The sequence below is a fragment of the Desmodus rotundus genome, chromosome 10 (assembly GCF_022682495.2).
Source record: "Desmodus rotundus isolate HL8 chromosome 10, HLdesRot8A.1, whole genome shotgun sequence".
In the NCBI taxonomy this organism is placed as follows: domain Eukaryota; kingdom Metazoa; phylum Chordata; class Mammalia; order Chiroptera; family Phyllostomidae; genus Desmodus; species Desmodus rotundus.
The window spans coordinates 63,603,509-63,631,462 of record NC_071396.1 but is presented as its reverse complement, the minus strand read 5'-3'; the positions used below and the strand labels follow the sequence as shown (position 1 = coordinate 63,631,462).

The 27,954-nt window shown below is 41.0% G+C and overlaps 1 protein-coding gene across 2 annotated transcripts in view; it reads left to right on the top strand.

Moving 5' to 3' along the window:
- The window catches only part of GNAL (G protein subunit alpha L), a 181,536-nt gene that overhangs the window by 38,834 nt on the left and 114,748 nt on the right, over positions 1-27,954 (top strand). The window contains exons 1-4 of one of the 2 annotated variants that reach the window (XM_024580153.4): positions 24,423-25,101; positions 25,302-25,374; positions 26,652-26,706; positions 26,856-26,975. In XM_024580153.4, coding sequence (XP_024435921.1) covers positions 24,960-25,101; positions 25,302-25,374; positions 26,652-26,706; positions 26,856-26,975 — 390 coding nt within the window. In that variant the 5' untranslated portion in view covers positions 24,423-24,959. Of the gene's footprint in view, positions 1-24,422; positions 25,102-25,301; positions 25,375-26,651; positions 26,707-26,855; positions 26,976-27,954 lie in introns of those variants that run through there. The other variant, XM_053912991.2, reaches the window with a different exon arrangement.

The window sequence follows — 27,954 nt, the reverse complement described above, 5'->3', positions numbered from 1 at the left end:
GGCCTAAAGAGAGCTCAGCTGAATCCTAAAGTACCTGATGTCCAGGTACTTTATTTTTGATGCACTTGTGGACCTTGTGCAGAGCAGAGAACCCCAGTGGTGCTATTTTAATTGTTTACTCTTTTATTTGGACATAATTTCAAGAATGAGAATACAAAGAACTCCTAGATACCCACCACCTAGGTTCACCTCTTGTTAACATCTCCCCTATTTGCCTTGCCGGTTGCATTCTCTCTGCAGACAGAGGACATTGACATAGATACAGGATTTTTTCCTTAATCATTTGAGAGTTAGTTGTGGACATCGTGGCCCCTGAAAGAATTCTGTAGGTACTTAAAAATAAGGGGGGATAGAGGAGGATATTCTGTTACATAAATAACCAAGGCACAGTTAGCAGCTTCAGTAAGTTTAACATTGATACAATAAATATATTAATTGCCATCTGTAATTCCAATTTTATCAGTTGACCCAATTCTTTTTTAGCAATTTTTTGCCCCCCAGCATAGAATTCAGTCAAGAGTCTGGTATCTCTTTAGTTTCCCTTAACCTAGAATATTTCCACAATCTTTTGTTTATTTTCATAACATTGCCATTTTTGAAGAATACTCCCCACGCCCCTCTTTTTTAATTTTAGGTTTGCCTGATGTTTCGTCCTTATTTAAGTTCGGGTTAAGCCTCCCTGGCCGAAATACTACATGGGGGATGTGAGTCTGTCTCAGGCTGTGCATCTGACAGCAGATGGGGTCCACCCCTCCCTCTTTGATGGTGTTCATTTTGATTAGACAAATTTTGGTCTGATTCCTCCACTTTGTGGTTATTGTTTTTTACTTTGAAACTAATAAGCAGTCAGTGGGGAGACCATGCAGCTAGCCTGTTCCTCATGAAAATATTCCCCTAGATTTAGCCTCCATTGCTGAATCTTGTCTGACCCAAACATCACTGTGCAGGTTGCAAATGCTCATTTTCTCTCTGTGGGTTCCTTCCCACATGCACTTGTTGCCAGGGGGCGGGCGCCCTCCTTCTCCCCCATTTATTTATTTACCTATTTGTTACTGGCCTGGGCATATGATATTCCTATATTTTTCAGTTGTGTAGAATCCATTACCATACTTAAATGTTTTGGTGCTCAGATCATCCCAGATTTGGCTAAATGAGAGCCCCTTTAGTCAGGCTTTTGTTTTAAAACACTTTCTTACCTTCTGGCATAACAGTGTTCCAGGTTTATCTTGTAGCTACCCTGCCCCCACCCTGGAATCAGCCACTTTTCGGAGGAGCCCTGGTTCCCTTTGGAATAATAACAAAGACCAAGATCTGGGCACAAGGTGTGCTCTCTGCTACTGGAGCATCCTAACTTCTCGACCTTTTCAGCAGACAGAACTAAGAAATAGATGCATTTATAAACACATATAGATATACATGCATACAAATGTACATATATATGTAAAATGTACATAATTATGATCATATACATAGATATTTTAGAAACCATGAGTTTATACCAGTCACTCCAATTTCAGTCCATCCTTACAGGCTTTTTCTTGCCTTGTGTATTTGCATGTCCCTTCTTCCTCTCTGAAAATCCTCACTCTAATACATCTGGGATGGTTTGGGATTCATCTGCAATCAGAAACTCCCTGTTGAACATCAATCTTTAATTTGTCTATAGCATAAATCCATCAAATGGTTCCTACTTAATGACAAAGATAAACAAACTATGTAATGGCAAATGCAGACAAATATTACACTCCATGTCCCTTGTTCTTTCATCAGCAGCCTTGCAAGTTTTAAAAAGAGCCATTCCAACTTTGAGAAAGGTACAGAGTTCCCACCTGTGGTAAAAACAATTTTAGTTTCTGTTTAATTTCACACACAATTTAACATTCTACTTATTATAAGGAATACTGTTGCTTTAAACTCTGTAACTAAGCCAAATTCTAAAAGAAACCAGTTGCTAAGGCAACTGTGCAAAGAGTTAACTAATTCATCAGTCATCATATGTAGATTAATCTGCCTAACTGAGCTAGAAAGGAGGTGGTCTTATTTGATTTTTCCTTTTGAAATTAGTGGAAGAGAGAATAGTGTGATTTTTTTTTTTAATCTATAAGAGCCTTAGAGTTTCTTTGGAAAGGGCACAGGCTTTGAGATCAGACACACTCCACCCCTTTTAGGCCCCTGTGCAACCTTAGACCAACAGCCTTATCTGCAAAATATGGACAATACAGTGCATCTTGTAGTTGTGGTGATGATCAATGAGGTGCTGGAAATAAACACCTTTTGGTGTCTTAAAATTAAGATGCAGGGTGGCTCGCAAAGGTCAGCCTACATTCCCTAAGAAAGGAAATGAAATTTTTTCTTCATTTTCTTTTTTAAAATATATTTTATTGATTATACTATTACAGTTTTCCCATTTCCCCCCTTTATTCCCCTCCACCCTGTACACCCCCTCCCACCCGCATTCCCCCCACTTAGTTCATATCCATGGGTGGTATATATAAGTCCTTTGGCTTCTCCATTTCCTATACTATTCTTAACCTTCCCCTGTCTTTTTCTACCTACCATTTATGCTACTTATTCCCTGTACCTTTTCCCCCATCCCCTCCTTCCCCGCTAATAACCCTCCATGGGTCTCCATTTCTGTGATTCAGTTCCTTATCTAGTTGTTTGCTTAATTCATTTTTGTTTTTGTTTTTTTAGGTTCAGTTGTTGATAGTTGTGAATTTGTTGTCATTTTATTGTTCATAGTTTTGATCTTCTTTTTCTTAGATAAGTCCCTTTAACATTTCATAGAATAAGGACTTGGTGATGATGAACTCCTTTAACTTAACCTTATCTGGGAAGCATTTTATCTGACCTTCCATTCTAAATGATAGCTTTGCTGGATACAGTAATCTTGGATGTAGGTCCTTGCCTTTCATGACTTTGAATACTTCTTTCTAGCCCCTTCTTGCCTGTAGTTTGTTTTGAGAAATCACTTGATGGGGTTACAGGAACTCCTTTGTAGGTAACTGTCTCCTTTTCTCTTGCTGCTTTTAAGATTCTCCACTTTTCTTTAATCTTGGGTAATGTAATTGTGATGTGCCTTGGTGTGTGCTTCCTTGGATCCAACTTCTTTGGGACTCTCTGAGCTTCCTGGACTTCCTGGAAGTCTATTTCCTTGGCCAGATTAAGGAAGTTCTCCTTCATTATGTATTCAAATAAGTTTTCAAATTCTTGCTCCTCCTCTTCTCCTTATGGCACCCCTGTGGTTCAGGTGTTGGAACATTAAAGTTGTCCTGGAAGTTCCTAAGCCTCTCCTCATTTTTTTTTTTTTTGAATTCTTGTTTCTTCATTCTGTTCTGGTTGAATGTTTCTTTCTTCCTTCTGGTCCAAACCGTTAATTTGAATCCCAGTTTCCTTCTTGTCACTGTTGGTTCCCTGTACATTTTCCTTTATTTCACTTTTCATAGCCTTCACTTTTCCTCTGTTTTTGCGACCATACTCAACCAATTCTGTGAGCATCCTGATTACCAGTGTTTTGAACTGTGCATCTGGTAGGCTGGCTATCTCTTCATCACTTAGTTGTATTTATTCTGGAGCTTTGATCTGTTCTTTCATTTAGGCCATTTTTTGTTTTGTTTTGTTTTGTTTAGGTGCACCTGTTATGTAGTAAGGGGCGGAGCCTTAGGTTTTCACCAGGGCAGGGCAACCCACGGTGCTGTTTTGTGGTGCTGTCTTTGGGGGAGATGTCCAAGAAGAAACAATACTCCTTGTTCAGTTCTCTGCCGGCTTTCAGTCACTTCCCCTGCTACCCACAAGCAAATTAGGCCCTTCTTGTGCTGATTCCCAGGTGGATGGGTTTGTGTACATTCCAAGACCCTGTGGGTCTCTCTAATGAACTCTCCTATGAGGCTGGGAGTTTCTCCCACTGCCTTAACCCCCAGGAGTCTTTTCAGTCAGAAGTTTTGAGGCTTTATTTCCCCAGGCTGGAACCCTGGGTTGTGTTGTGTGGTCTGTCTCGCTCCCCAGTTGTTTCTCCTGGTTTATCCACATGCAAATGTGGGACTGCCCACTCCACCAGCTGCTGCCTTGTCTGGTCCACCAGCCACCACCTTGCCTTCCTTGGTCCTCTATCCACTGCCTTGCCACGAGTGCTCTCCACGCCAGCTACCTGTTTCTGCCCCTCCTACCAGTCTGGATGAATGTTTATTTAACTCCTTCATTGTCAGACTTCCATACAGATTGATTGTCTGGCAGTTCTTGTTGTTGGTGTTGTTGTTGTTGTCATTTTGATTGTTGTCCTTTTGGTTGTGCGAGGAGGCACAGTGTATCTACCTATGCCTCCATCTTGGCCAGAAGTCCCTTTTTCTTCATTTCTATAAGGGACCACACACACACATGCACACACATAAGCCTCTATGTGCTCCCACTTTTGTCTTATAGAACTCAGAGAACTTGATTGTTTGTCTATCCCTCTCTACTAGACTGTTAATCTGCTTGAGATCAGGGACAATGTCTAATTCATTCTTGTAACCTCAAGGCTCTGTAGGGAAAAAGGGGTATTCAAAAAATGCTTTATGGTGAATGAATGAATGAAAAAGCACTGATTTGAAAACATCCTTAGATCATTTGTCTTTGGGCTTTATATCACCACCTGCTGGTAGGAACCTATATTGCAGTAAATGTTTCTAAAGGAATTCGAAGTCACTTAACTGTACTCAGAGTCAAAACAAATATCCCGAAACCACAAGAAAGGAAGATTTCCCTCTTCTGCCATTCTACATGTGAATTTTTCTTGTTTGTACTGTGCTAAAATATGCAAAACACAATTTACCATTTTAAGTATGTTTAAGTGTACAGTTATGTGGCATTAAGTACATTTACATTGTTGTGCAACCATTGCCTCACATCCACACACTTGTTTCTATCCCAAACAGAAACTCAATACCCATGAAACACTAATTCCTTATTCCCTCTTACCCACAGCCCCTGGCAACTACCATTATATTTTCTGTCTCTACGAATTTAACTACTCTAGGTAGTTAATGAGCATATGAGCATAATCATACAATATTTATCCTTCTGTGACTGGCTTATTTCATTTAGTGTAATGCCTTAAAGTTAATCTATGCTGTAGCATGTGTCAGAATTTCCTTCTTTTTTAGTGCATTTCATTTTGGGTTCTGCAGTGGCATGGTGGTGGTGTGTTCTCCTCAAGGGTGGGGGAACATGGTGGCCACTCCCACACACAATCACAAAATCTAGTAGCATCAGATGGTTGGACCAGACTAGACTGAAGAAGACAAAGTATGGGAGCCTAAGGAGTATGAGTTGCTGCTCAGGCTTTGTTTCAACAGGTCATTATTTCTGTCAATACAGTGGCCAAACCTCAAGACTTGATTGATCCAGTTTCAGTTCTCCAACTAGGCTGATGAGTTTTTGCTCCTTTCAGGATCCTTGTGGAGAGTCAGTTTCAGATTTCACACAGGAATCTCCCAAGGTTTAACCCAACAAACTCCTTGATGATGCTGAGACTTCAAAAAGGTACCTGACTTGGCTGAATTCACCTCAGGAGGGAGGCTGAAGCACTATTCTGCCACTGCTTGCTGACTTGCTGATGACCTCCAGTCCCTTCTGGCAATTGACAAGTTTATATGGCATGAATGCACACAGTTCACCTACTAGATGTTCAAAAAGGATTTGCAGTCACATGACCAATGCTGAACAGAGAGGGTATGTAGTTGCCCTGCTACCAGCATACAAGATGTGGTGGGAGTTCAGCCAGCAGAGGGGAGAACCCACCAATGAATGAACCACCAGTTAGCAAAGCCCAAGTACAACAAGAGAGCCCACATAAACTGAATAAAGGGCATCCCTACAGCATCCAGATCATGAGACCAAAGACAGTCACCTAAAATTGGGAGACAAAGAAAGAACCCCCAAAAGAAAGAAATTGAGGCATCCCCAGGAAAAAAGCTAAATGAAATTGAGGAAATCAATCTATCGGACATAGAATTCAAAACAAATGGTTATAAGGATCTCAGTGACAACTACACAGAACTTAATGGGAACTACAGCAGCATGAAAAAGAACATAGAAACTATGAATGAGAACCAGGAAGAAATGAAGAATACAACACCTGAAATGAAAAGTACACTACAAGGAATTAAAACCAGGCTAGACGAAACAGAGGAGAAAATCAGCGAGCTGGAAGACGAGGTAGAAAGAAATACCCAGTTAGAGCAACAAATGAAAAAAGACTCAAACATCAAGCCTAGTTTAAAGGAACTCCAGGGCAACATGAAACATAACAACATTCATATCATAAGAATATCAGAAGGACAAAAAAGGAGCAAGGGATAGAAAACCAGTTTGAAAAAATAATGACAGAAAACTTCCTTAACTTAAGGAGGAGAAAAGTCTTGCAAGTTCAGGAAGCACACAGGGTCCATCAAGATGAATGCAAAGAAGCCTACTCCAGGACACATCTTAATTAAAATGCCAAATGTTAAGACAAAGAGAATCTTAAAGGCAGAGAGGAAGAATCAGCAAGTAACATACAAGGGAGCTCCAATAAGGCTATCAACTGATTTCTCAACAAAAACACTACAAACTGGAAGGCATAGGCACCAAATATTCCAGATAATGAAAAGCAAGGACCTACAACCAAGACTACTCTACCAAGCAAGGCTCTCATTTAAAATGGATGGTAAGGTACTTGGGAGGCAAGATGGTGGAGGAGTGAACGGAAGCCACACTAACCTCCTCCCAGGACAAATCTGGAATTACAACTAAATTGTGCAGAAATCACCAATTACAAACAACTGAACAATATAGCAAAAGAGAAGCATTATAACCTCGGACAGACAGAAGAATGAGCTTCAGCACAACCTGTCTGAAAAGGAGTGCAGTAAAGACTCAAGAGGGCTGGCCAGGCACCCACAGGCAGCAGCACTGGAGGGATAATTAAGTGGCCAGTTGGATCACACTGAGAAATGCGGGGTCTAAACCCTAAGGTGGGAATCCCAGCCGAGAGCACCAGAGCCCCAAAAAGTACACAGGTAACAATCTGCAGCGGAAAGCAACAGGATTGCTCTCCAAGAGACAGACAGCTGGAGACACAAAGAGCCGTTTAAAGGGCCAACGCACAAATTTACATTTGTAGCCACTTACGTGGGGATCTGGCAAAGAGGAAGGCAGAGTGGGCTAGAGACACCTGAGGAGAAACTGGGACCATAAGCTTTGGAGAGACAGGTGAGAGAGGAGCCAGCAGGATCCCAGTGCTGAGTCATCCCCCATACAGCAACAGCCATCAGGCTCAGGCAGACAACTCCCCTCTGAGCAGCAGCAGCCTGAAGGGAAACAACAGCCCGGTCCCCAGAAGAGACTCTGCCCTGGCTCTATGGTGCTTAAGGCACACAGCTGAGTGCAGAGTGACTAGATTAACAACTGAAGGAGATAGCCACAGACAGCAGATCCCTGGCAAAGGTGGGGAAGAGTGGACTGGAGATGCTTGAGGAGAGGCTGGGGGTGGAGGCTTGGGTGAGAGAACTGAGAGTGGCGGCCAGGATCCCAGTAATGAGCCGTCACCCCTACAGCAGCAGCCATCCTGCTCAGGCAGAATACTCCCCTCTGAGCAGTAGCAGCCTGAGGGGAAACAACCCCAGAATGGATTATGCCCCACACTATGGTGTTTAAGGCTCACTGCTGAGTGCAAAGTGACTAGATTAACAACTGAAGCAAACAACCACAGATTGTAGACCCCTGGCAGTCTCAGAACAGGCTACCTAAGGTCAGACATTGTCAACATCTGATACCACCACATGCAGATCCAGAAAGAAATAACAGTGGTAAATACTAGAGGCTCCCTAGACAAAATCCACTGTGGTCTTCTCCATGATTACTGATATTTTCTTTCCTGCATAGCTTTCTAACATTCATTTCTTAGCCAGCAAGTTTGTCTATATAAAGATTAGAATTTATGCTATAGTTTATTTCTCTACTTTCTCATACTAGTCTTAATCTCTTTACACCCTTATTAATTGTGGTTCATTTGCTGTTGATAGTGGGATTTCGGAGGGGACTTATTCTTACAGGTATGGGTTTGTTCCCTGGGCTTTGTGGTTTTGTTCTAGCAGCACCTGCACAAGAGCGTACAAGACATGGTAGGTGGAGTGACCATCAGTCAACCAGCTGGAGGGAAGGACTCACCAAAGAACAACCCAACAACAACCAAAATCCAATTATATCCAGAGAGCGAACATAAAGGGAATAAAGGGCATCCCAAGAGCATATAGTTCGGGTGATCAAGGAGACTTCACCACTGTATCTCACAGGCCTCCTGCCATAGAAGTGCACACCACAATCTCAGGGAGTCAAAACAGATCAATTTAAGAAGCAGAGGCAAACTAGAAGGGTCTCACAAACAATGGGAAGACAGGGAAACAACCACTAATCAAAATGAAAGAAGGAATCCTCAGAAAGAATGCTAAATGAAATAGAGGCAAGTCAACTATCAGATATTGAATTCAAAACAATGGTTATAAAGAAGCTCAATGAGAATTACCAAAAATTACAGGAAAACTACGAGGAACTTACTGCAAACCATATCAGCATGAAAAGGAAATAGAAACTATCAACAAAGGCCAAGAGGAAATAAAAAATACAATTTCTGAATTGAAGAACACAGTAGAAGTAATCAAAAGAAGGCTAGATGAAGCAAAGGATCAAATCAGCAAGATGGAAGAACAGGTGAAAAAAACTTCCAGAAAGAGCAAGAACAGGAACAAAGACTAAAAAGAATGAAGACAGGTTAAGGGAAATGCAGGAAAGCATGAAATGTAATAATATCTGTATATTAGGGATACCAGGAGGAGAAGAAGAGCAAGAAATAGAAAACTTGTTTGAAAAAGTAATGATAGAAAACTTTCCTAATTTGATGAGAGAAAAGTCACACAAATCCAGGAAGCACATAGGGTCGCAATCAAGAGGAACCCAAAGAAGCCCACTCCAAGAACATTATAATTAAAAAGGCAAAATTCAAAAATAAATCTTTGCCTTTAAAAGCAGTAAGGGAGAAACAGGAAGTTTCTCCCTAGCATACAAGGGAGCCCTCATAAGGCTAGCAGCTGACTGCTTAATGAAAACACTACAAGCCAGAAGGGAATGGCAAGAAATATTCCAAGAAATGAAAACCAAGGGCCTGTAACCAAGACTACTCTACCCAGCAAGGCTCTCAGTTAAAAGGGAAGGTGAAATAAGGAGTTTCCCAGACAAAAGAAGGCTTAAAGAATACATCTCCACCAAACCAGCACTAGAATTATGGTAAAGGCACTCCTTTATGAAAAGGAGGAGAAAGAGTAATAGAAAGAGGACACAGGTACAAAGGAAGTAAAATGGTAATGAATAAGTACCTATCAATAATAACCTTAAATGTAAATGTATTAAATGCTCCAATCAAAAGACACAGGGTAGCTGAATGGATAAGAAAATGTGACCCACACATATGCTGCCTACAAGAGACCTACTTCAGAAAAAATAGACTGACAGAGAGTGAGAGTGAAGAGCTGGAAAAAAAATTCCAAGTAAATGGACAGAAAACAAACAAACAAACAAAACATGAGGTAGCAATACTTATATCCTACAAAATAGACTTCAAAACAAAGGCTATAAAAAGAGACCTAGAAGGACACTTCATAATACTCAAGGGAAGAATCCATCAAGAAGACACAAACATTATAAACATATATGCACCCAACATAGGAGCATCCAAATACATAAGGAAATTCTTGGAGGACTTCAAGAAAGATATCAATAGAAACACACTTATACTAGGGAATTTTAATACCCCACTGTCAACCCCAATGAACAGATCTTCCAAACAAAATATCAACAATATTGGTGGCATTGAACAATGCCCTAGATCAAAGACTCAACTGACATATATAGAACCTTTCATCCCAAAGAAGCAAAATACACAGTCCTTTCAAATGCACATGGAATATTTTCAAAGATAGAACACAAAACAACCCTCAACAAATTCAAGGAAACTGAAATCATATCAAGCATCTTCTCAGACCTGAAGGGCCCGAAACTAGAAACCAACCTCAAGGGAAAAACTCAAAAACACTCAAAATCATGGAGATTGAATAGCATGGTATTAAACAATGAATGGATTAAGAATGAGATCAAGGAAGAAATCAAGAAATTTCTGGAAACAAATGAAAATGAACTCACAACAGTCCAAAAGTTATGGGACACAGTGAAGGTAGTCCTGAGAGGGAAGTTCATAATGAAACAGGCCTACCTTAAAAAGATAGAAACATTTCAAATATACAACCTAACCCTACATCTACAAGAACTGGAAGAAAAAGAACAAAGAGAGGCCAGAGCAAGTAGAAGTAAGTAAATAATCAATATCAGAACAGAATTATACATCATAGAGACTAAAAGAACAATTCTAGGGATCAATATATCCAGGAGCTGATTCTTTGAAAAGATAAACAAAATCGACAAGCCTTTATCCAGACTCATCAAGAGATAAAGAGACATGACCCAAATAAATAAAGCCAGAAACAAAAGAGACAAATACAACCAATACCACAGAAATACAAAGGATTGTAAGAAATTACTATGAACAACTATATACCAAGAAATTTTTAAATCTGGGTGAAATGGACAAATTTTTAGAAACATATAATCCTTCAAAACTAAGTCAAGAAGAAGCAGAAAGCCTGAACAGAGCTAGAACAGCTGGTGAAATTGAAGCAGTAATCAAACAACTCCCAGCACACAGAAGCCCTGGGCCAGACAGCTTCACAGGAGAATTTTACCAAACATTTAGGGGAGAGCTAACCCTTATTCTTCTCAAACTATTCAAAAAAAAAAAAGAAAGAAGGGGAAGAAGAAGAGGGAAGACTCTGAAACTCTTTTTATGAAGCCAGCATCATCCTAATTCCAAAACCAGATAAAGACTCAACACAGAAAGAAAACTACAGGCCAATATCGCTGATGATCATAGATGCTAAAATCCTCAACAAAATATTGGCAAAAAGGATCCAGCAATATATTAAAATGATCATACCCCATGGTCAAATGGGATTCATCCCAGGGGTGCAAGGATGGTACAGTATATGCAAATTAATAGATGTAATGCAACACATAAACAAATGGAAAGACAAAAATCACATGGTCATATCAATAGATGCTAATTAAGCATTTGATAAAGTACAGCACCCATTTATGATAAAAACACTCAGCAAAGTGGGAGTAGAGGGAGAATCCCACAACATAATAAAGGCCGTATATGAGAAACCTACAGCCAACATCATACTCAAGGGGCAATCTAAAAGCTTTTCTTCTAACATCAGGCACAAGATGAGGGTGTCTGCTTTCACCACTTCTATTCAACATAGTACTGGATGTTGTAGCCATGGCAATCAGACAAGGAAAATAAATAAAAGGCATCCAAATTGGAATGGAGGAAGTAAAGCTGTCACTGTTTGCTGATGTCATGATAGTGTAAACAGAAAATCCTATAGACTCCACCAAAAAACTACTCGACCTAATACATGAATTTGGCAAAAAGGTGTGATTCAAAGCCAACATTCAGAAATCAAAGGCATTTTATTACACTAACAATGAAATATAAGAAACAGAAATTAAGAAAAAAATCCCATTTACAATAGCAACAAGGAAAATAAAATACTTAGGAATAAACTTAACCAATGTGGTAAAAGACCTGTACTCAGAGAACCGCAAAACACTGAAGAAAGATATTAAGAAAGACACAAATAAATGGAAGCATATACCATATTCATGGATTGGAATATTTAACATCATTAAAATGCCCATACTACCCAAAGCAAATCTGTAGGTTCAACACCATCCCTATCAAAATATCTGATATATTTCACAAATATAGAACAAATATTTCAAAAATGTATATGGAACCATAAATGACACTGAATAGCTTCAGCAATTTGAGCAAAAAGAACAAAGTAGGAAGGATCACAATACTTGATATCAAACTATATTACAAGGCCATGGTTATCAAAACAGTCTGGTACTGGTATAAGAAGAGACACATAGATCAATGTTACAGAATAGAGAGCCCAGAAATAAACGCATGTCAGTATGGTCAGTTAATATTTGACAAAGAGGGCAGGAACATAAAATGGAATAAAAATAGCCTCTTCACTAAATGGTGTTAGGAGATCTGAACAAGTACATGCAAAAATATGAAACTAGACCACCAACTTACACCATATTCAAAAAATGAACTCAAGATGGATAAATAACTTGTATATAAGTCATGACACCATAAAAGTCCTGGAAGAGAGCATAGGCAGGAAAATTTCAGATATCCCACATAGCAATATGTTCGCTGATACATCCCCTATAGGGCAAGGATATAAAGAATAAAATAAACAAATGGGACTACATCAAATTAAAAAGCTTCTGCACAGCTAAAGAAAACATCAGCAAAATGAAAAAGGAACAAACCCTATGGTAAAATATATTTGCAAATCATACCTTGGACAAGGGTGTGATCTCCAAAATATATAAAGACTCAACACCAGGAAGACAAACAATACAATTAAAAAATGGGCAAAGGGAGAGGAACCAAGATGGCGGCGTAGGTAGACACACTGCGCCTCCTCGCACAACCAGAACTGACAGAAAATCGAACAGCAAGGGGGACCAACACCAAGGAAATAGAAAATAAACATTCATCCAGACTGGTAGGAGGGGCGGAGACGGGCACCGGGGTGGAGAGGACTCGCATGGCTGTGGCGGGACTGAGACTGGCGGAGTGTGGGACAAATGGCGCAGGCAGTCCGAGCACTAGCAGACCCTGCGGCCCCACATTTGCACAGATAAACCCAGAGGGCTGGACTCAGAGTGGCGGAGAGTGGGGCAGGCAGAGTGGCGGGTAGCACCCTGCGGCACCACATTCACCCACAGATAAACCAGACGAACGGCGGGCAGCGAAGCAGACCGTGCAACCCAGGGCTCCAGCTCGGGGGAAATAAAGCCTCAAACCTCTGATTGAAAGCGCCCCTAGGGGTTGGGGCGGCAGCAGGAGAGACTCCCAGCCTCACAGGAGAGGTTGTTGGAGGGACCCACAGGGGCCTAGAGTGTGCACAGGCCCACTTACTCGGGGACCAGCACCAGAGTGGCCCAGTTTGATTGTGGGTACCGGAGTGAAAGATTGAAATCCGGAGGAGTGAGGCAGACGCCATTGCTCCCACTCGGCCCCTCCCCCATGTACAGCGTCACAGCGCAGCGCCCAGCATTACCCCACCCCGTGAACACCTAAGGCTCCGCCCCTTAAAGTAACAGACGCGCCAAGACAGACAAACAAACAAAAAAATGGCCCAAATGACAGAACACTTCAAAGCTCCAGAAAAAATACAACTAAGCGACGAAGAGATAGCCAACCTATCGGATGCACAGTTCAAAGCACTGGTTATCAATATGCTCACAGACTTGGTTGAATCTGTTCGAAAAACAGATGAAAAAATGAAGCCTATGCTAAGAGAAACAAAGGAAAATGTACAGGGAACCAATAGTGATGAGAAGGAAACTGGGACTCAAATCAATGGTATGGTCCAGAAGGAAGAAACAAACATCCAACCAGAAAAGAATGAAGAAACAAGAACTTGGAAAAATGAGGAGAGGCTTAGGAACCTCCAGGACACCTTGAAACGTTCCAACATCCGAATTATAGGGGTGCCAGAAGGAGAAGAGGAAGAACAAAAAATTGAAAACTTATTTGAACAAATAATGAAGGAGAACTTCCCTCATCTGGCAAAGGAAATAGACTTCCGGGAAGTCCAGGAAGCTCAGAGAGTCCCAAAGAAGCTGGACCCAAGGAGGAACACACCAAGGCACATCATAATTCCATTACCCAAGATTAAACGCAAGGACCTACATCCAAGATTACTGTATCCAGCAAAGCTATCATTTAGAATGGAAGGGAAGATAAAGTGCTTCTCAGATAAGGTCAAGTTAAAGAAGCTCATCATCACCAAGCCCTTATTATATGAAATGTTAAAGGGAGTTACCTAAGAAAAAGATCAAAAATAGGAACAGTAAAAATGACAGCAAACTCACAGTTATTAACGACCACACATAAAACAAAAACGAGAGCAAACTAGGCAAACAACTAGAACATGAGGGTTGGAATAAGTAGCATAGATGATAGGTGGAAAATAGACAGGGGGAGGGTAAAAATAGTGTAGGAAATGTAGAAGCCAAAGAACTTATAAGTATGACCCATGGACATGAACTATGGGGTGGGAATGTGGGAGGGAGGGGGGTGGGCAGGATGGAGTGGAGTGGGGGGGGGAATGGGACAACTATAATAGCATAATCAATAAATATATTTTTAAAAAAAACTTGGAAGGGGAGAAAATGCAGACAATTGTAACTGAATAAAAATAAATAAATAATTTAAAAAAAAAAAAATGGGCAAAGGGTCTGAACAGACATTTCTCCAAAGAGGACATACAGAGGGCCCAGAGACATATGAAAGAATGCTGAACATCACTAGCCATCAGAGAGATGCAAATTAAAACCACAATGAGATACCACTTCACACCAGTCAGAATGACCATTATAATCAAATCAACAACCAATAAGTGCTGGCGAGGTTGTGGAGAAAAGGGAACCCTAGTACAGTGTTGATGGAAATGCAGACTGGTGCAGCCACTGTGGAAAACATTATGGAATTTCCTCAAAAAATCTAAAAATGAAACTGCCTTTTGATCCAGTTATCCCACTGCTGGAATTATACCCTAAGAATCCTGAATCACCAATTTAAAAGAACCTAAGTGCCTCAATGTTCATAGCAGTGTTATTTACAATAGACAAGTTGCTGGAAAGAGCCTAAGTGCCCATCAGTAAATGAGTGGACAAAAAAACTGTGGTACATTTACGCAATGGAAATAAAGAACAAACTGACAGTGACCAGAGGAGTAGGAGAGGGGGAGAACAGGGAAAAGAATACGAAGGGTCTAGTCAGGTAACATGTATCAAGGACCCATGGACATGGACAACAGGGTGGAGATTGACTGTGGGAGTGGGAAGGTGGGCAGGGTGGGGAAGAACAATGGGGGGCAAAATTGGGACAACTATAATTGAACAACAATAAAAAATAGCTATTAAACATTTAAAAAATAGAAATAGAAAAAAGAATTTTCTTCCTTTTTAAAGCACAATAATATCCCACTGCATGTATAGACCACATTTGGTTTACCAATTCATGTATCACTTGTGCATTTTTTGTTGTTGTTCTAACATGTGTCATAGCCTTTATGTTCCCAGCTAACAGCTAGTACTTTGCTCAACTGAGTGTAGGTAGACATTGAAAAAATCTTTGTTGCCTATACTATAGTTCATTATTTGTGTGTCTGCCTAATAGAAAAAAATCAGAAGCTTCTCAAGGAGGGATAATGTAGAAGGATAAAATGGATATGTATTTATTAAATTAATGTTGAATGAAAATAATAATTACTACATCTTTTGAAAGCTTGCTACTCACCAGGCACTGTGATAGATGAATGGATTTATAATAGTTCTCACCAACTTACTGTGAGAATGCCATTGTCCTCACCCATTTAGAGAGGGAAAAGTTGAGAAAAGCATAGCAGAAGAGGGGTTTGAGCCCATGCATTCCTTGCTCTACAACCCATGCTGTTAACCACTAAGCTGAACATTTCATATGAGAGCCAAAAAGTTCATTCAGTTTTTAAGTAAAAATAAAAGACATATTTTTCATTTTCACCAATCACTTTATTGAACAACATATTCACCATTTTGTTCCACTACCTTCTGTTATCTTTCAGGCAACTTCATAATTCCATCTTCCCAAAACCTTCTATCTTTTTGAGAAACAACTATTCCAGGTACCTTTTGCAATCTTCCAGGGAACTGAAATTTTCCCATTAAGAGAAAATCATAAAGACTGAAATAAATGGAAATCTGAAGGTGCAATATCTGGTGAATATGGTAGATGAATCAGAACTTTCCAGACAAGATGTAACAGTTTTTGCCTGGTCATCAGAGAAACATGCAGTCTTACATTATCCTGATGGAAGATTATACATTTTCTATTAACTAATTCTAGACACTTTTAGTCAAGTGCTGCTTTCAGAGCGGTACTTATTGGAATTAATCATTTGGTTTTCTGGAAGGAGCTCATAATAGAAGACTCCCTTCCAATTCACCGTATACACAAAATCACCTTCTTTGGATGAAGACTGGCCTTTGGTGTGCTTGGCTTGCCCTACAATCTCTTCCATTCCACGTTATTGTAAATTATCCACTTTTCATCACTTGTCACAATTTGTTTTAAAAATGGAAGATTTTCATTACTATTAAGTAGAGAACCTCATGTGGAAACACAGTCAAGAAGGGGCTTTTTTTCACTTACTTTATGTGGAACCCAAACATCAAACCAATTAACATAACCAAGCTGGTGCAAATGATTTTCAATTCTTTATTTGGATATTTTTAGTGTGTCAGCTATCTCCCACATGCTATCAGGTTGATTGTTTCCATATCTTAATTTGATTGCTATCAACTTCAACTGGTCTACCCAACCTGTAGAGACTCATCCAGCAAGAAATGTCCAGCATGAGACTTCACAAACCACTTTTGACAAGTTCCATCTATCACAGAACCTTCTCCATTCACTGTACAAGTCTTTTTTTGCTTTTCAGTTGTGTTTTTACCCTTCTTGAAATAATAAATCATAATATGCCAAAAATGTTGCATATTTTCTTCCACCTTCAATATTAAAATGGCTACACAAAAATTCACCAATTTGATTTTTTTTTAATGCATGCTGATATGACAGCTGTCACAATACAATTAACAAGTCTAACAATCTAACAAATTGTTTCAAATGAAGTTAAAGACAACTAAGCCCTACTAGAGAGCCATCTTAAGGGGAAAAAAAATCAAACGAACTTGCTGGCCATCCCAATAGCTTGAGAACAATTGCCATACCAAGAATATTTATTTCTGAGAAATCATCTGATAAATCCTGCCTCTGAGACAGTTTTCATTATCAGCCCATCTCCCTCCTGTGCAATACCAATTCCCTTCCATTGCTTTTACCTTGCAGTCTTTCCCACCCAAACTGTGTTCCTTCTGTCTATGATGTGATCCAACCCCACCATTCTTCAAGACATGCCTTCGGTCCCTCCTCCTTGATGAAGCTTTTCACAATTCCATGATCCCTCACATCCCCCTCAGAGGCTCCACCACACCTTTCAGCCCTTGGTTCATATATAGTGTCACACATTGTCATTTGAGTGATTGGAGTGTGCTATTCTTAACTTCCCCAGCTGCTCAAGAATGTAAGAAATTGGTCTTAGAGTTTTCTTATCCGCTTTGTAGTAAAAGCCTGTGGGTAGAAATAAACATGTTCAATGATATGAATCTACATTGGGTAGGTACAAAATTGGATTCTCCTACCTATCTTTCCTTTCAGTATATTGGTACATGATTTACTTAAAATATGAAAATAATTGTAAGACAGGCAGATATTGCTGAAGTCCAACATCAGCTTAGTGTGTTGAGACTACAATTGCTGTCACCACATTTCTGGTAACTCTGACATCCCACAAGGGCACCTCAGTGATACCAAGAGAAATTTTCTAAGCATTTAAAATGCATACTATGCCATTTGCCTTTATTTTTGCTTCAAATCAGGGAACTTTATGGAATCTGATTCACTTCATAAGAAAATGGTAGTGAATGTAGTTGTTTGAGAACTAGAAAACTCTAGAACTAAGTGCCAAAATGTTTTTTATCATAAAATTTCCTTAATATTAAAAAAATGTATCCTCAATTGAGCATATGTTTGTTGATTTTAGAGAGAGAGGAAGGGGGAAAGAGAGAGAGAGAACCATCAATGTGAGAAACATCAGTTGGTAGCCTCCCGAACATGCCCCAACCCAGGATCAACCTGCAGCCTAGGTGTGTACCCTGACTGGAATCGAACTCACAAACTTTTTGTGCACGAGGCGATACTCCAACCAACTGAGCCATCCAGACAGGGTTCCCTTAAGATTTAAAGTGTATTCATGTATGGTGGATTTGTTCACAGTTTTACATTTGACTTTATCTGATGTTTGTTAATTAGTAAAAAAAAAAAAAGAGTCTTTAAAATCAGTTAGACTATTTTTGAAACTTCACATCAGTATATGAAACAACATTCAAACAACATGTGTTTGAATCTCTAATGCAGTCCAATATTTTGTTAGGCTATTTGAGGTTAAAGAACAGAATTAAACATAAGGATGCTATCTTCACTGTTCAAATGCTAGTTTTCACTCCTCCTGTTATTAGTGGCTGGGAGACTGTCACCAGGTGGCATCAGCTGTGAGACCAATGACGTTAGATGGGAGCTTGGTTCAACAACCTTGGTACTTGAGATCTGGCTAAGAAAGAATTCGGGGACAAGAATCAAACTACAAGAGAAATTTAGTTAGAGAGTCACAGAAGAAATGAGCAGTAGAAGAAATGGGCTCAGGAGAGAAAAAGGTAAAGGTAAGGGGCCTGAGAAGATGAAGAGGGAAAGGGGGAGGGGAAAAACAGGCTTTTAAGGGTGGAGATTTTAGGGGAGGTGCTAGGGGAGAATCTCAATAGAATATGCATCAGCTTTCCAGGGGTGTCCTTTCAAGGCTGTGGTCTCTACTCATTGGTCAGCGCCAGGGCAGGGGTCATCAGTCATTGCTGCTGGTGCCGAGGTCAGTGTTGCTGTAGCTTTTCTGGGACTGGTGCTGAAACACAACAGAAGCCTAGATGCTTTTGATGCGGGTCAGAACCTCATTGTCCTGGGGAATACTGTTTCAGACCCTTTATTTGTTCCCCCTCTGAGGGGGTCTGACCTGTGTGACTAGTAACATGCCAGGGGAGGAGAGGTCTGGGGAGGGTCCGAACCACATGAGCAAGATATGAAAGGTCAGGGGATCTAAACCGCTTATCCAGTGATAAGAAAGGTCATGGGATCTAAACCACATGATCAGTGACATGATAGGGAAGGAAAGGTTACTCCTGAAGCCCTGGAGGCAAGGTCTTTGTTTTCCCAGTTTTGCCCATTGCTAGGCACCCAGGGCTTTCTGCCCTGGTGACCTTCTGTACTTGGCCCATCGTCCTAGCTCTGCTCAGGTGTCTAACTGCCTACCACACTCTGGTCCTTGAACCCATTATTTGATTTCTGGTTTATAAAATGATTTAAATGCAATTTTGATGTTTAGGTTCTCTTACAATACATTAACAGTCCACAGCCTGCCCTCCCAACCATTTGTGTCTTATAACCTGACCCAGTTTGGTGGTTTTCACAGATTTTTTTGAGCTGCAAACATCAATGGCTTTATTCTGTCTGCAGATTCCCCATTGTTTTATGGAGTTTTTGGTGTTTTGTTTTATCATTCAGTAGCCTCCCACCTCGTGTTGGCATGCTGTAACAAACTCTTGCCTGTGGCACTGAATTGTGTATGCCAATATTTCAGTCCTGGGTTTTTGGACATGGGGCGGAATCAGAGACAGTTAGCATACCTTCCCTTAAAATTTGCTGCTATTTTGGTTTTTAAAGCTGTCAGTTGAACAAGACTGAATTATTACCCTTTATGGATGATATTTCCAAAAGCTACTTAATATTACTTTGGCTGTAGGAGTAAGAAGGAAAAAGGAGACAGCTATTTCAATAAAGTGTAAAATATTTTATTGCAGAGTATTATATACAAAAAGAAAATGTTTCCCTGCTTTTCTGTTTAAAAATGTAAAAAAATTAACCACAATACTTTTAAAGTGTATTGTGATTAGGTCATGGAGTGAGCTCCACTGTTAAGAATGGAAAATGACTACACGGGTTATTTCCATCAAATACTGAGAAAGAAAGATAAAACAACAGCAAGTTGTCTAAAATGGCCCAAACTGGAAGGAAGGCTGTGTGCACAACAGTCAATCAGCCGCCACTGTGCTGGCACCAGCAAGTTGTTTTGCAAAACTGGCTACAAACTTTGGTTTCTTGGAGCATTGCCATTGCACTGAATTAGTGACTACTCATCTTTCCCTAACTATTTTTCCTCTTTTATTAAAACACGTTATGTACTGCCCTGGCTGGTGTGGCTCAGTGGATTGAGTGCCAGCCTGCAAACCAAAGTGTCCCCGGTTCAATTCCCAGTCAGGGCGCATGCCTGGGTTGCAGGCCAGGTCCCCAGTAGGGGGCGCACTCGAGGCAACCACACATTGATGTTTGTCTCCCTCTCTTTCTCCCTCCCTTCCCCTCTCTAAAAATAAATAAAATCTTTTAAAAAAATTGTTATATACCTGTTCCAAAAGTCTTCATGCAGTTTTAACCTTTATTAACCTCTAAAATACCAAATGCTACTGAAAGACCAGTTATTAAACTTTTTAAGTAATGACTTTTTAAAATTAAATTGAACTATCCACTATCTTGTGCTATATAACACTCTAGTCATTTTTCAGACTAGCTCAGCATCTCCTATATCTAGGTCTGTCATGAATTGAAACAGTTTCTCTGAATATTTCCACCCAGTTGTTAAACTTCTGTGAAGAGAAACAAATTTTGTTTCTTATTGCCATCATGGACTTGATTTCAGCTAACCAGAGAACAGGAGCAGTTTTTTCAACATTTGCCAATTTCAATCAGAGGGACCTAAACAAAAGCAAATTTCAAAATCATTACAGTATACAAAATTCACAAACTAAATAATTTTAAAGAAGCATAAGTAATTAAACTTTGAAATGCACTAGAATTCTGAGATACCCTGCCTGTCTTAAACATCAACAAGAGTGAGGAAGACATCACTTTGCTTTATCTTTGACCTTTTGCCCCAAATTTTGTGCCTTTCCAGCTCTCCCTGATGTGACCAGGGCCTTCCCTCACCTACTTTTCAGCCCCAGCCTGTTGCTGAACCAGCCGCCTCCGCCCCTCTGTGGGCACCCAGCTGCTGCAGGGCAGTCCTTTATCTCTGCAGGTGGGTGCGCGCTGCACCGTGAGGGCGCTGCTGCGGTTGCCTGGCAACAGATGCTTGCATTGCCGGCAATTCCTCACTGAGCTCTGTGCTCCACCTACAGATGTGCTCCCCCTTCTCCAGGTGAGCCAGCTAGGATTTTGAATTCTGATCCCATGGTTGGAAACACAAATTAGGATCGGTTTCCCAGATCAGACAAGGAAAAGGCCAGGTGACTGAGGGTTTTTTTTAAAGGTGTGCTGTGCTCCTACCTGATAAATGTAGGACTAAGTAAAGATTGACTTTGCATTTCTTTTAAGAAACACTGCATCACTATATAAGGACATTGCTTTTATATTTCAGAGTGTTTAGCACTGTATTGTGGAACACGCCCTAGGTCGTACAGTGCAGATCTGTTCTGTTAGATCTGTTCATCTAAACGCATAAAATTCAACATATAAAAAGTTGTCTTCATACAACTGTAATTGAATAACAATAAATTTTTTATAAATAAATAAATAAATAAAAATAAAAAGTTATCTTTAACCCTAATTCCTAAATCTTAACAAGTGGAAACATTTTGCTGTATTTTTAGGGTAAATATCAGGCTGCCTTAAAAATGTGGCTTCTGGGTTCTAATTTAATTCTCCCTTTATAAGTTCTAATGGGATTTGTTTTGTCCCCTCCTCACAATTTACAGAAATCTTGGCATTTAAAAAAAACTGACAAATCCTTATAAACCTTCCGCTACACTGTGCTCTTTTTATACACCTTCTCTCACCTTCTGGCTGCTCCGTTAGCCACGCCACGGGCCAGGACAATATTGCCATGTGTGAATATTTGTGTTAACACAGGTGTGAGGCCTGAAAATGGTGCCAAATAGTCTCCTTTCACAAAATTAGAGCCTTTGACCTATCTCAGAATGTAGCATAGCACTGTATGTTTGGCTTCAGCCTATGTCAAAAAGAGTGATTTAATGCTTTTTTAAAGAGTAATTTTGTTTTCAGTGTGGTACTAAACTGCACAAGTCTTTTATAAATTTAAAATTTGGCCATGAAATTGTTTTACTGAAAGCCCATGTTGCAAGCAAGAATTATCTTTGGCATCCATGAATTCATTAATCTATTCAGCAAAGATTCATGGGGCAACTGCCCCTAGTCAGGTACTGAACTAGGCACAGGTACAGCAGGTGCAAAGGACAGACTCAACATGGCCCTCCTGGAGTCTGCAGTCTAGTGGAGTTTTGAAAGAACAGTAAACAGAACGATTCTAATGTAGGGTGCCAGTGAGATAATGGAACTGGAGAAGGGGTGCCTAATCCTGATTGTGGAGGCAGTGGTGAGGTTAGAAGAATAACTAGAAGTTAGCCAACTGAAGAAAGGGCCAAGGTTTTCCAGAGAGAGAGGAGCAGCACCAGCACATGTAGCCAAGTGATGAACTAAGGTGTTTAGGAAGTGCAAGAAGAACAGATGGGGGAGGGGAAGGAAGTGAGAGCTGAAGCCCCAGAGTCTACACTGACCCAGTCTTGAAGGGCCATGGCCAGGGGTTGTAGGTGGTGGTGAGTGACATGGTCAGATTTGTATTGTCACTGTGGCAACTTTGTGCAGGGTGCACTGGAGTAAGTGAGCAGAAGGCCACTGCTGAAACCCAAGTTAGATTAGTGATCTAAGACGATGGCAGTGGCAGATGGGGTGGAAAGGACAGTACAGATATTCGTGACACAGATCAACAAGATTCTGTTTGGGTTGGCAAGCAGGAGGAGTCAGGAATAACTTCCATGTTCTGGTTGGACAAGGGGGCCCTTATTCCCAGAGAGGAGTAGGCTGAAGATCTGGGGTGGGCTTTGGGGATTAGCTCAGGCTTTGGCAGGGAGAGTTGGAGATCCCCATGAGGTACAGAGGTAGCGGTGTAGTGGGAGACAGCAGTGGACTGGAGAGTGGGCTGCGCTAGAGATCTGATATGAATGTAGCCAGATCTGTATGTACAGAGTATGCAAGATACTGTCATCCTCACCAGGAGTGTGCCTAAGGGGAGAAAAGCTGTTCTGGGTCCAAGGCACCTCTACCCAGTGGAGGAGTGGAGGATCTACCAGCCAGAGGGCAGGCAGGAAATCAAAAAGACCATCTGGTGGAAGCCAAAGGACAAAAGCATCTCAAGGAGAGTCAGAGCCAGCTCCACAGAGAAGTCAAAGAAGGCAAAGACCAAAGTTTAGCCACTGGGAGACACTGATGACCCTGGTGAGAATAGTTCCAGTGTGGGGAAGTGGGCTGGCAGAGGCTGAGTTATGAACAGGTGGTAAGGAAGGACAAGTGGAGTCATTCTCTTTTTAACTCTATGCTATAGTGGGCAGGAGGAAAGTTAGTGGAACTTACCAGGGAATTGCCACTGAAGGAGGGCCTGTTGGTTTTAAATGGGACAGCATTGAATGTATTTGTACACTTCAAGGAAACAAGCCAATAGAAAAGAGGATGAAGAAAGAGGGGAGATCAGAGGAGAGGGGACACATTGACAGGGTGAAGACTGCCATGACCTGGGCTCAGGGACAGCATTGTGGGAGTCCCCACTAGGTGGGGGTTTGCTCTCTGCGCAGGAAAAGGCCAAGCCATCTAGAAAGTGAGGGAAATGTAGATTTAGAGAAAAGTGGGGCACCTGAAGACAGAGCTTAGCAAAAGCATGTAAAAGAATTCTTGTGCAGCAGTGCCTGGGCCCCAGAGCATCAACTTGTGGCAACAACTCACAGGGAAGTGATCTCCGCAGCACAGTGCTGGCCCAGGACAGCTGTCCGGTCACCTCTTTTGCCCTCCTTTCTTCAAGTACAGCAACCCAAGTGCAAAGAGGCTGGCTGCCCCTCTGGGCTGGCTGTAGTAGCAATGGAGGGACCTATCTCCCACTCAGTCACAATACCTGAGGACACATGCCTGTCCCCTGCCTTCATTTGTTCCTGGCTACAATGCCAATTTCGAGGCCAGAGTGTCCTCGAGAAAAGGAGCACAGCTGTTCAGAAAACTGCAAAGGAAAACGGGGGCTGGAGGTAAAGACAAGAGGCTAAGGGAGGCGGTGGCGTGGGTGTGCTGGAATAGTCTAGAAAATGAAGGGAACAAAGGCGGTGTGACTGGTGAGCTTCTTACAGAGCCTCCTCCCTGATAGAATATGTATGATCCTGCGTGAGGCCTCCCCTGCCTGAGAACAGGGAGGCATCCCAAGGATTGGCAGGGAGTTCTCGCCCAGACCCACTCTCCTGGGCTTGGGGTGTGAGACAGTTGCCCGGCAGTGGTCGAGACCCCATGTGGGTGAGCTTCTCAAGGGCCAGCACCTTTAGTGCTAGCGCCACTCCGTCCACCCGGAACCAGCGTACAGCCACTTCCCCCCATCTCCAGCGAGGAAGCCCCAGCGGAATTCAGACCCTGAGGGAGCGCAGGTCTGGCGCAGGAGGCAGAGAGGGGCGCGGCAGGCTAGCGGGTAGGTGCCCATAGTCTCCCTGTGAGAACTCAGCAGCACAGTCCGTTGCTCCCGCCGCTCTAGGCCACCACTCTTCAGGGTCCTGCACCGGGCAGAGCGCACAGCCTCCTCCGAGTCCTCTGGCCGCTTCGCCCCTGTGCACCCGGGGGCGGGGCTGAGCCGGGCTAAGCTCCGAGGGGGAACGCTGGGCGAGTGGAGGGCGCAGCGCCAAGCGGCTGGCTCCCGCAGAGCCTGGAGCTCTCTGCCCCTTTCGCCATTCACTGTATGCCATTTATCCAGCAGATAATTCTGAACAGATATCTTTAAAAAGCCTTTGACTCCGTGCGTCTTCCCTACATCCTTTTTAGTTACGAATTTGCTGTGGGCAGGGGGAGGGAGAAGAACGTGTTCTGATTGGAAAATACCGAGAGACCAGACCATCTCTTTCAGCAGCAAGGAAAAGAAGCCGTCGCAGGATCCGCACATTATCAACTATTGCTTTTTGTGCAAATTCCTAACTGTGCCTGACGTCCAACCGAGCAGGCAAGCATGGGCTGTTTGGGCAACAGCAAGACAACAGAAGATCAGGGTGTCGATGAAAAAGAAAGACGCGAAGCCAACAAAAAGATCGAGAAGCAGTTGCAGAAAGAGCGCCTGGCTTACAAAGCGACACACCGCCTGCTGCTACTGGGTAAGGAGGAAGGGCACCTGCCGCGGCTCCTGGCCGGAGCGGAGCGCACAGCCAGCGATGCTGGCTAGCTCCTCCAGCCCAGAGCTGCCGTGTACTTGATCGAAAATGCGTGCGTTGGGGTAGGGTAATTGCTCAGTGTGTGCAGGCATGAAAGATGGCAAAGGGCTACAGATCACAGAATTCTTTCTGGTTTTTTGTAGGGGCTGGTGAGTCTGGGAAAAGCACTATCGTCAAACAAATGAGGATCCTGCACGTCAATGGATTTAATCCAGAGTAAGGAACGATTGATTTCGATTTTGCTTCTGAACTGCATGCACACTTTGTAACTTCTTTCTCAACCTCCCCAAAAGTGCTTTCTCTAGGCAGTCAATTTAATCATTGAATGCACCTTTAAGGGAGAAGAATATAGGAGAGTATTGTTGAATTTGGTATATTATATTGGGTTGACCAAAAAGTTCGTTTGGTTTTTTTCATTAAAATACCTCTAGTAGTGCTTCGTTAGCTGTCTTTAACTTCACTCTAAACAGTTTTGTTAAATTGTATTGTGACAGCTGTCGTATCCATGTGCAGTTTAAAAATATATATCAAATTGGCAAATTGTTGAGTAATCATTTTAATATTGGCAACATTTTGGCATATTACGCTTTATTACTTCAAGAAAGGTAGAAGCACGACTGAAAAACAAAAAAAAGATGTATTCAGTGTATGGAGAAGGTGCTGTGACTGATGGAAGTTGTCAAGAGTGGTTTCGAAGCTTCTGTGCTAGCGATTTCTCCCTGGACGATGGATGCTCCACGGTTGGGTAGACCAGTTGAAGTTGATAACAATCAAATTGAGACACAAAACAATCAATGGTTATACCACCCCGAAGGTAGCCAACATACTCAAAATATCCAAACCAATAAAATTCTTGGTGAAAATGAAAAAATGTGTCTTTTATTTTATGAAATTTCTGGAAAAAACCATATGGATTTTTTGGCCAACCCAATACATAGGTAAATCCTTTTTCTGACAGTGTCTAGATGAAAAAGTAAAGTAAATTGCTTAACAAAATAGGATTTATTAGGCATTCTTGAGGTATTGATCTGTATTTTTTGTATTTCTCTGAACACAACCAATATGTCAATATTTACTTTTCTCTATATCTTTTGTCTGCATCTATTTTAATTCATATCTACCAACACATGGATAGATTCAAATCAAATATATTTATAAGTATAGCCGTATAGGTTTTATGTGCAATATTCATGAAAAGTTTGCCACATTTTGTGTAACTTCTGTGGTTGTTTAAAGCTATAGATTGTAATGTGTGCATTCAAATTGGTTTAGAGCACAAATTAGAAAAGATATGTTTTCCTTTCTCAGATAAAAACTTTGCAGATAAAAACTATTGTCCTGGGGGCTGATGTTGACCTCTAGGAAAGCCAGTTTAGCCAGGTGCCACAGCTGGAAATTTAAAATCCCACTCAATTCATTCAAATCAGCACTAACAATAAATTAATAACACTTCTCTTTTAATTATTTAATTTAATAATGTTCTCTTTTAACAGGGAAAAGAAGCAGAAAATTCTGGACATTCGGAAAAACGTTAAAGATGCTATTGTGGTAAGGATTTTTATTTAAATGCTTGTTTACTAAAAAAGTTAAGTAGTATTCTCTCTGAAACTATGTAGACAGAAATATACTAGATTACCATACATGGAGCCTAAGTGGTATATTTATCCACATATATTTTTTTCTTTATTCTATTTTAGACAATCATTTCAGCAATGAGTACTATAATACCTCCAGTTCCACTGGCAAACCCAGAAAACCAATTTCGATCAGACTATATCAAGAGTATAGCCCCTATCACTGACTTTGAGTATTCCCAGGTACGTAAATCCTTATTGAAATATTTTAGGTGGTGTAAGATGGAACCATTTTTAATGAGATGGCTTGCTGAGAATCAGTGCTAATATTAATTCATTATTAACTATCTTCAAAATCTAACTCTGCTTAAAAGCAATGCTTTCCTTTGTATCGAAATATTAACAATAAGACTAGAAAAGATGCTTTTGTGAATGTATTGGTGAGATTGATATTCAGGAAGACAGCATACCTTTAAGAAATATCTCTAGTACTTTTTCCAACATGTGTTTCTGAATTAACAATTAAGTACTTTCCAAGATAATAAATGAGTAAAGATTCCATGAGTAGAGAGAAGTACTCTCTGATATGTGATTGCCTCTGAAGGAAAAAATAGGAATAACAGAATTCAGTTTACTTTTAAGGTGTGTATCCTTCAGATCAAATGAGAAGAGAATACATGCTGTAAATAATAACATGGATTACTTCTGAAAGTTTACTATCTGGTAGGAAAATGTAGTTCATTTTACATCTGCAGGATTTAGGCCTGCTTTCCTAATCACTTGGATGACAGTATTGCTTATGCAATAGGATATGAATATCAATTTTCTCTTATTTGTGAATAAGCATTTCTTTAAAGTATTATTATTTGGCAATTAGATTAAGCATGTTTCAAAGCAAAATATATTTGTTAAATTTCTCAGAAAATCATTTTTGTTACAGTTGTGCCAAAAAAGCATATAGGTGTGCTGTGTGTGTACACGCATCAGTAACAGTATTTCAAACTTTTCACTGCCTGGCATGGTGGTCTTGAGACATTTTTCATCCTCAGAATCCTCTCCTCCAAGGGAAACTGATGCAGAAACCGGTGTGTACAATAAATATATTCTGTCCTGTTTTCACCAAAGTGTGGGCCAGTGTGTGCCTGCTCAACCCTCTCCCTTCTCTGTTTTGTCCTGTCATGTTTGACTAAAGGTAATCATAAAACATCTTAGATATGGTTCT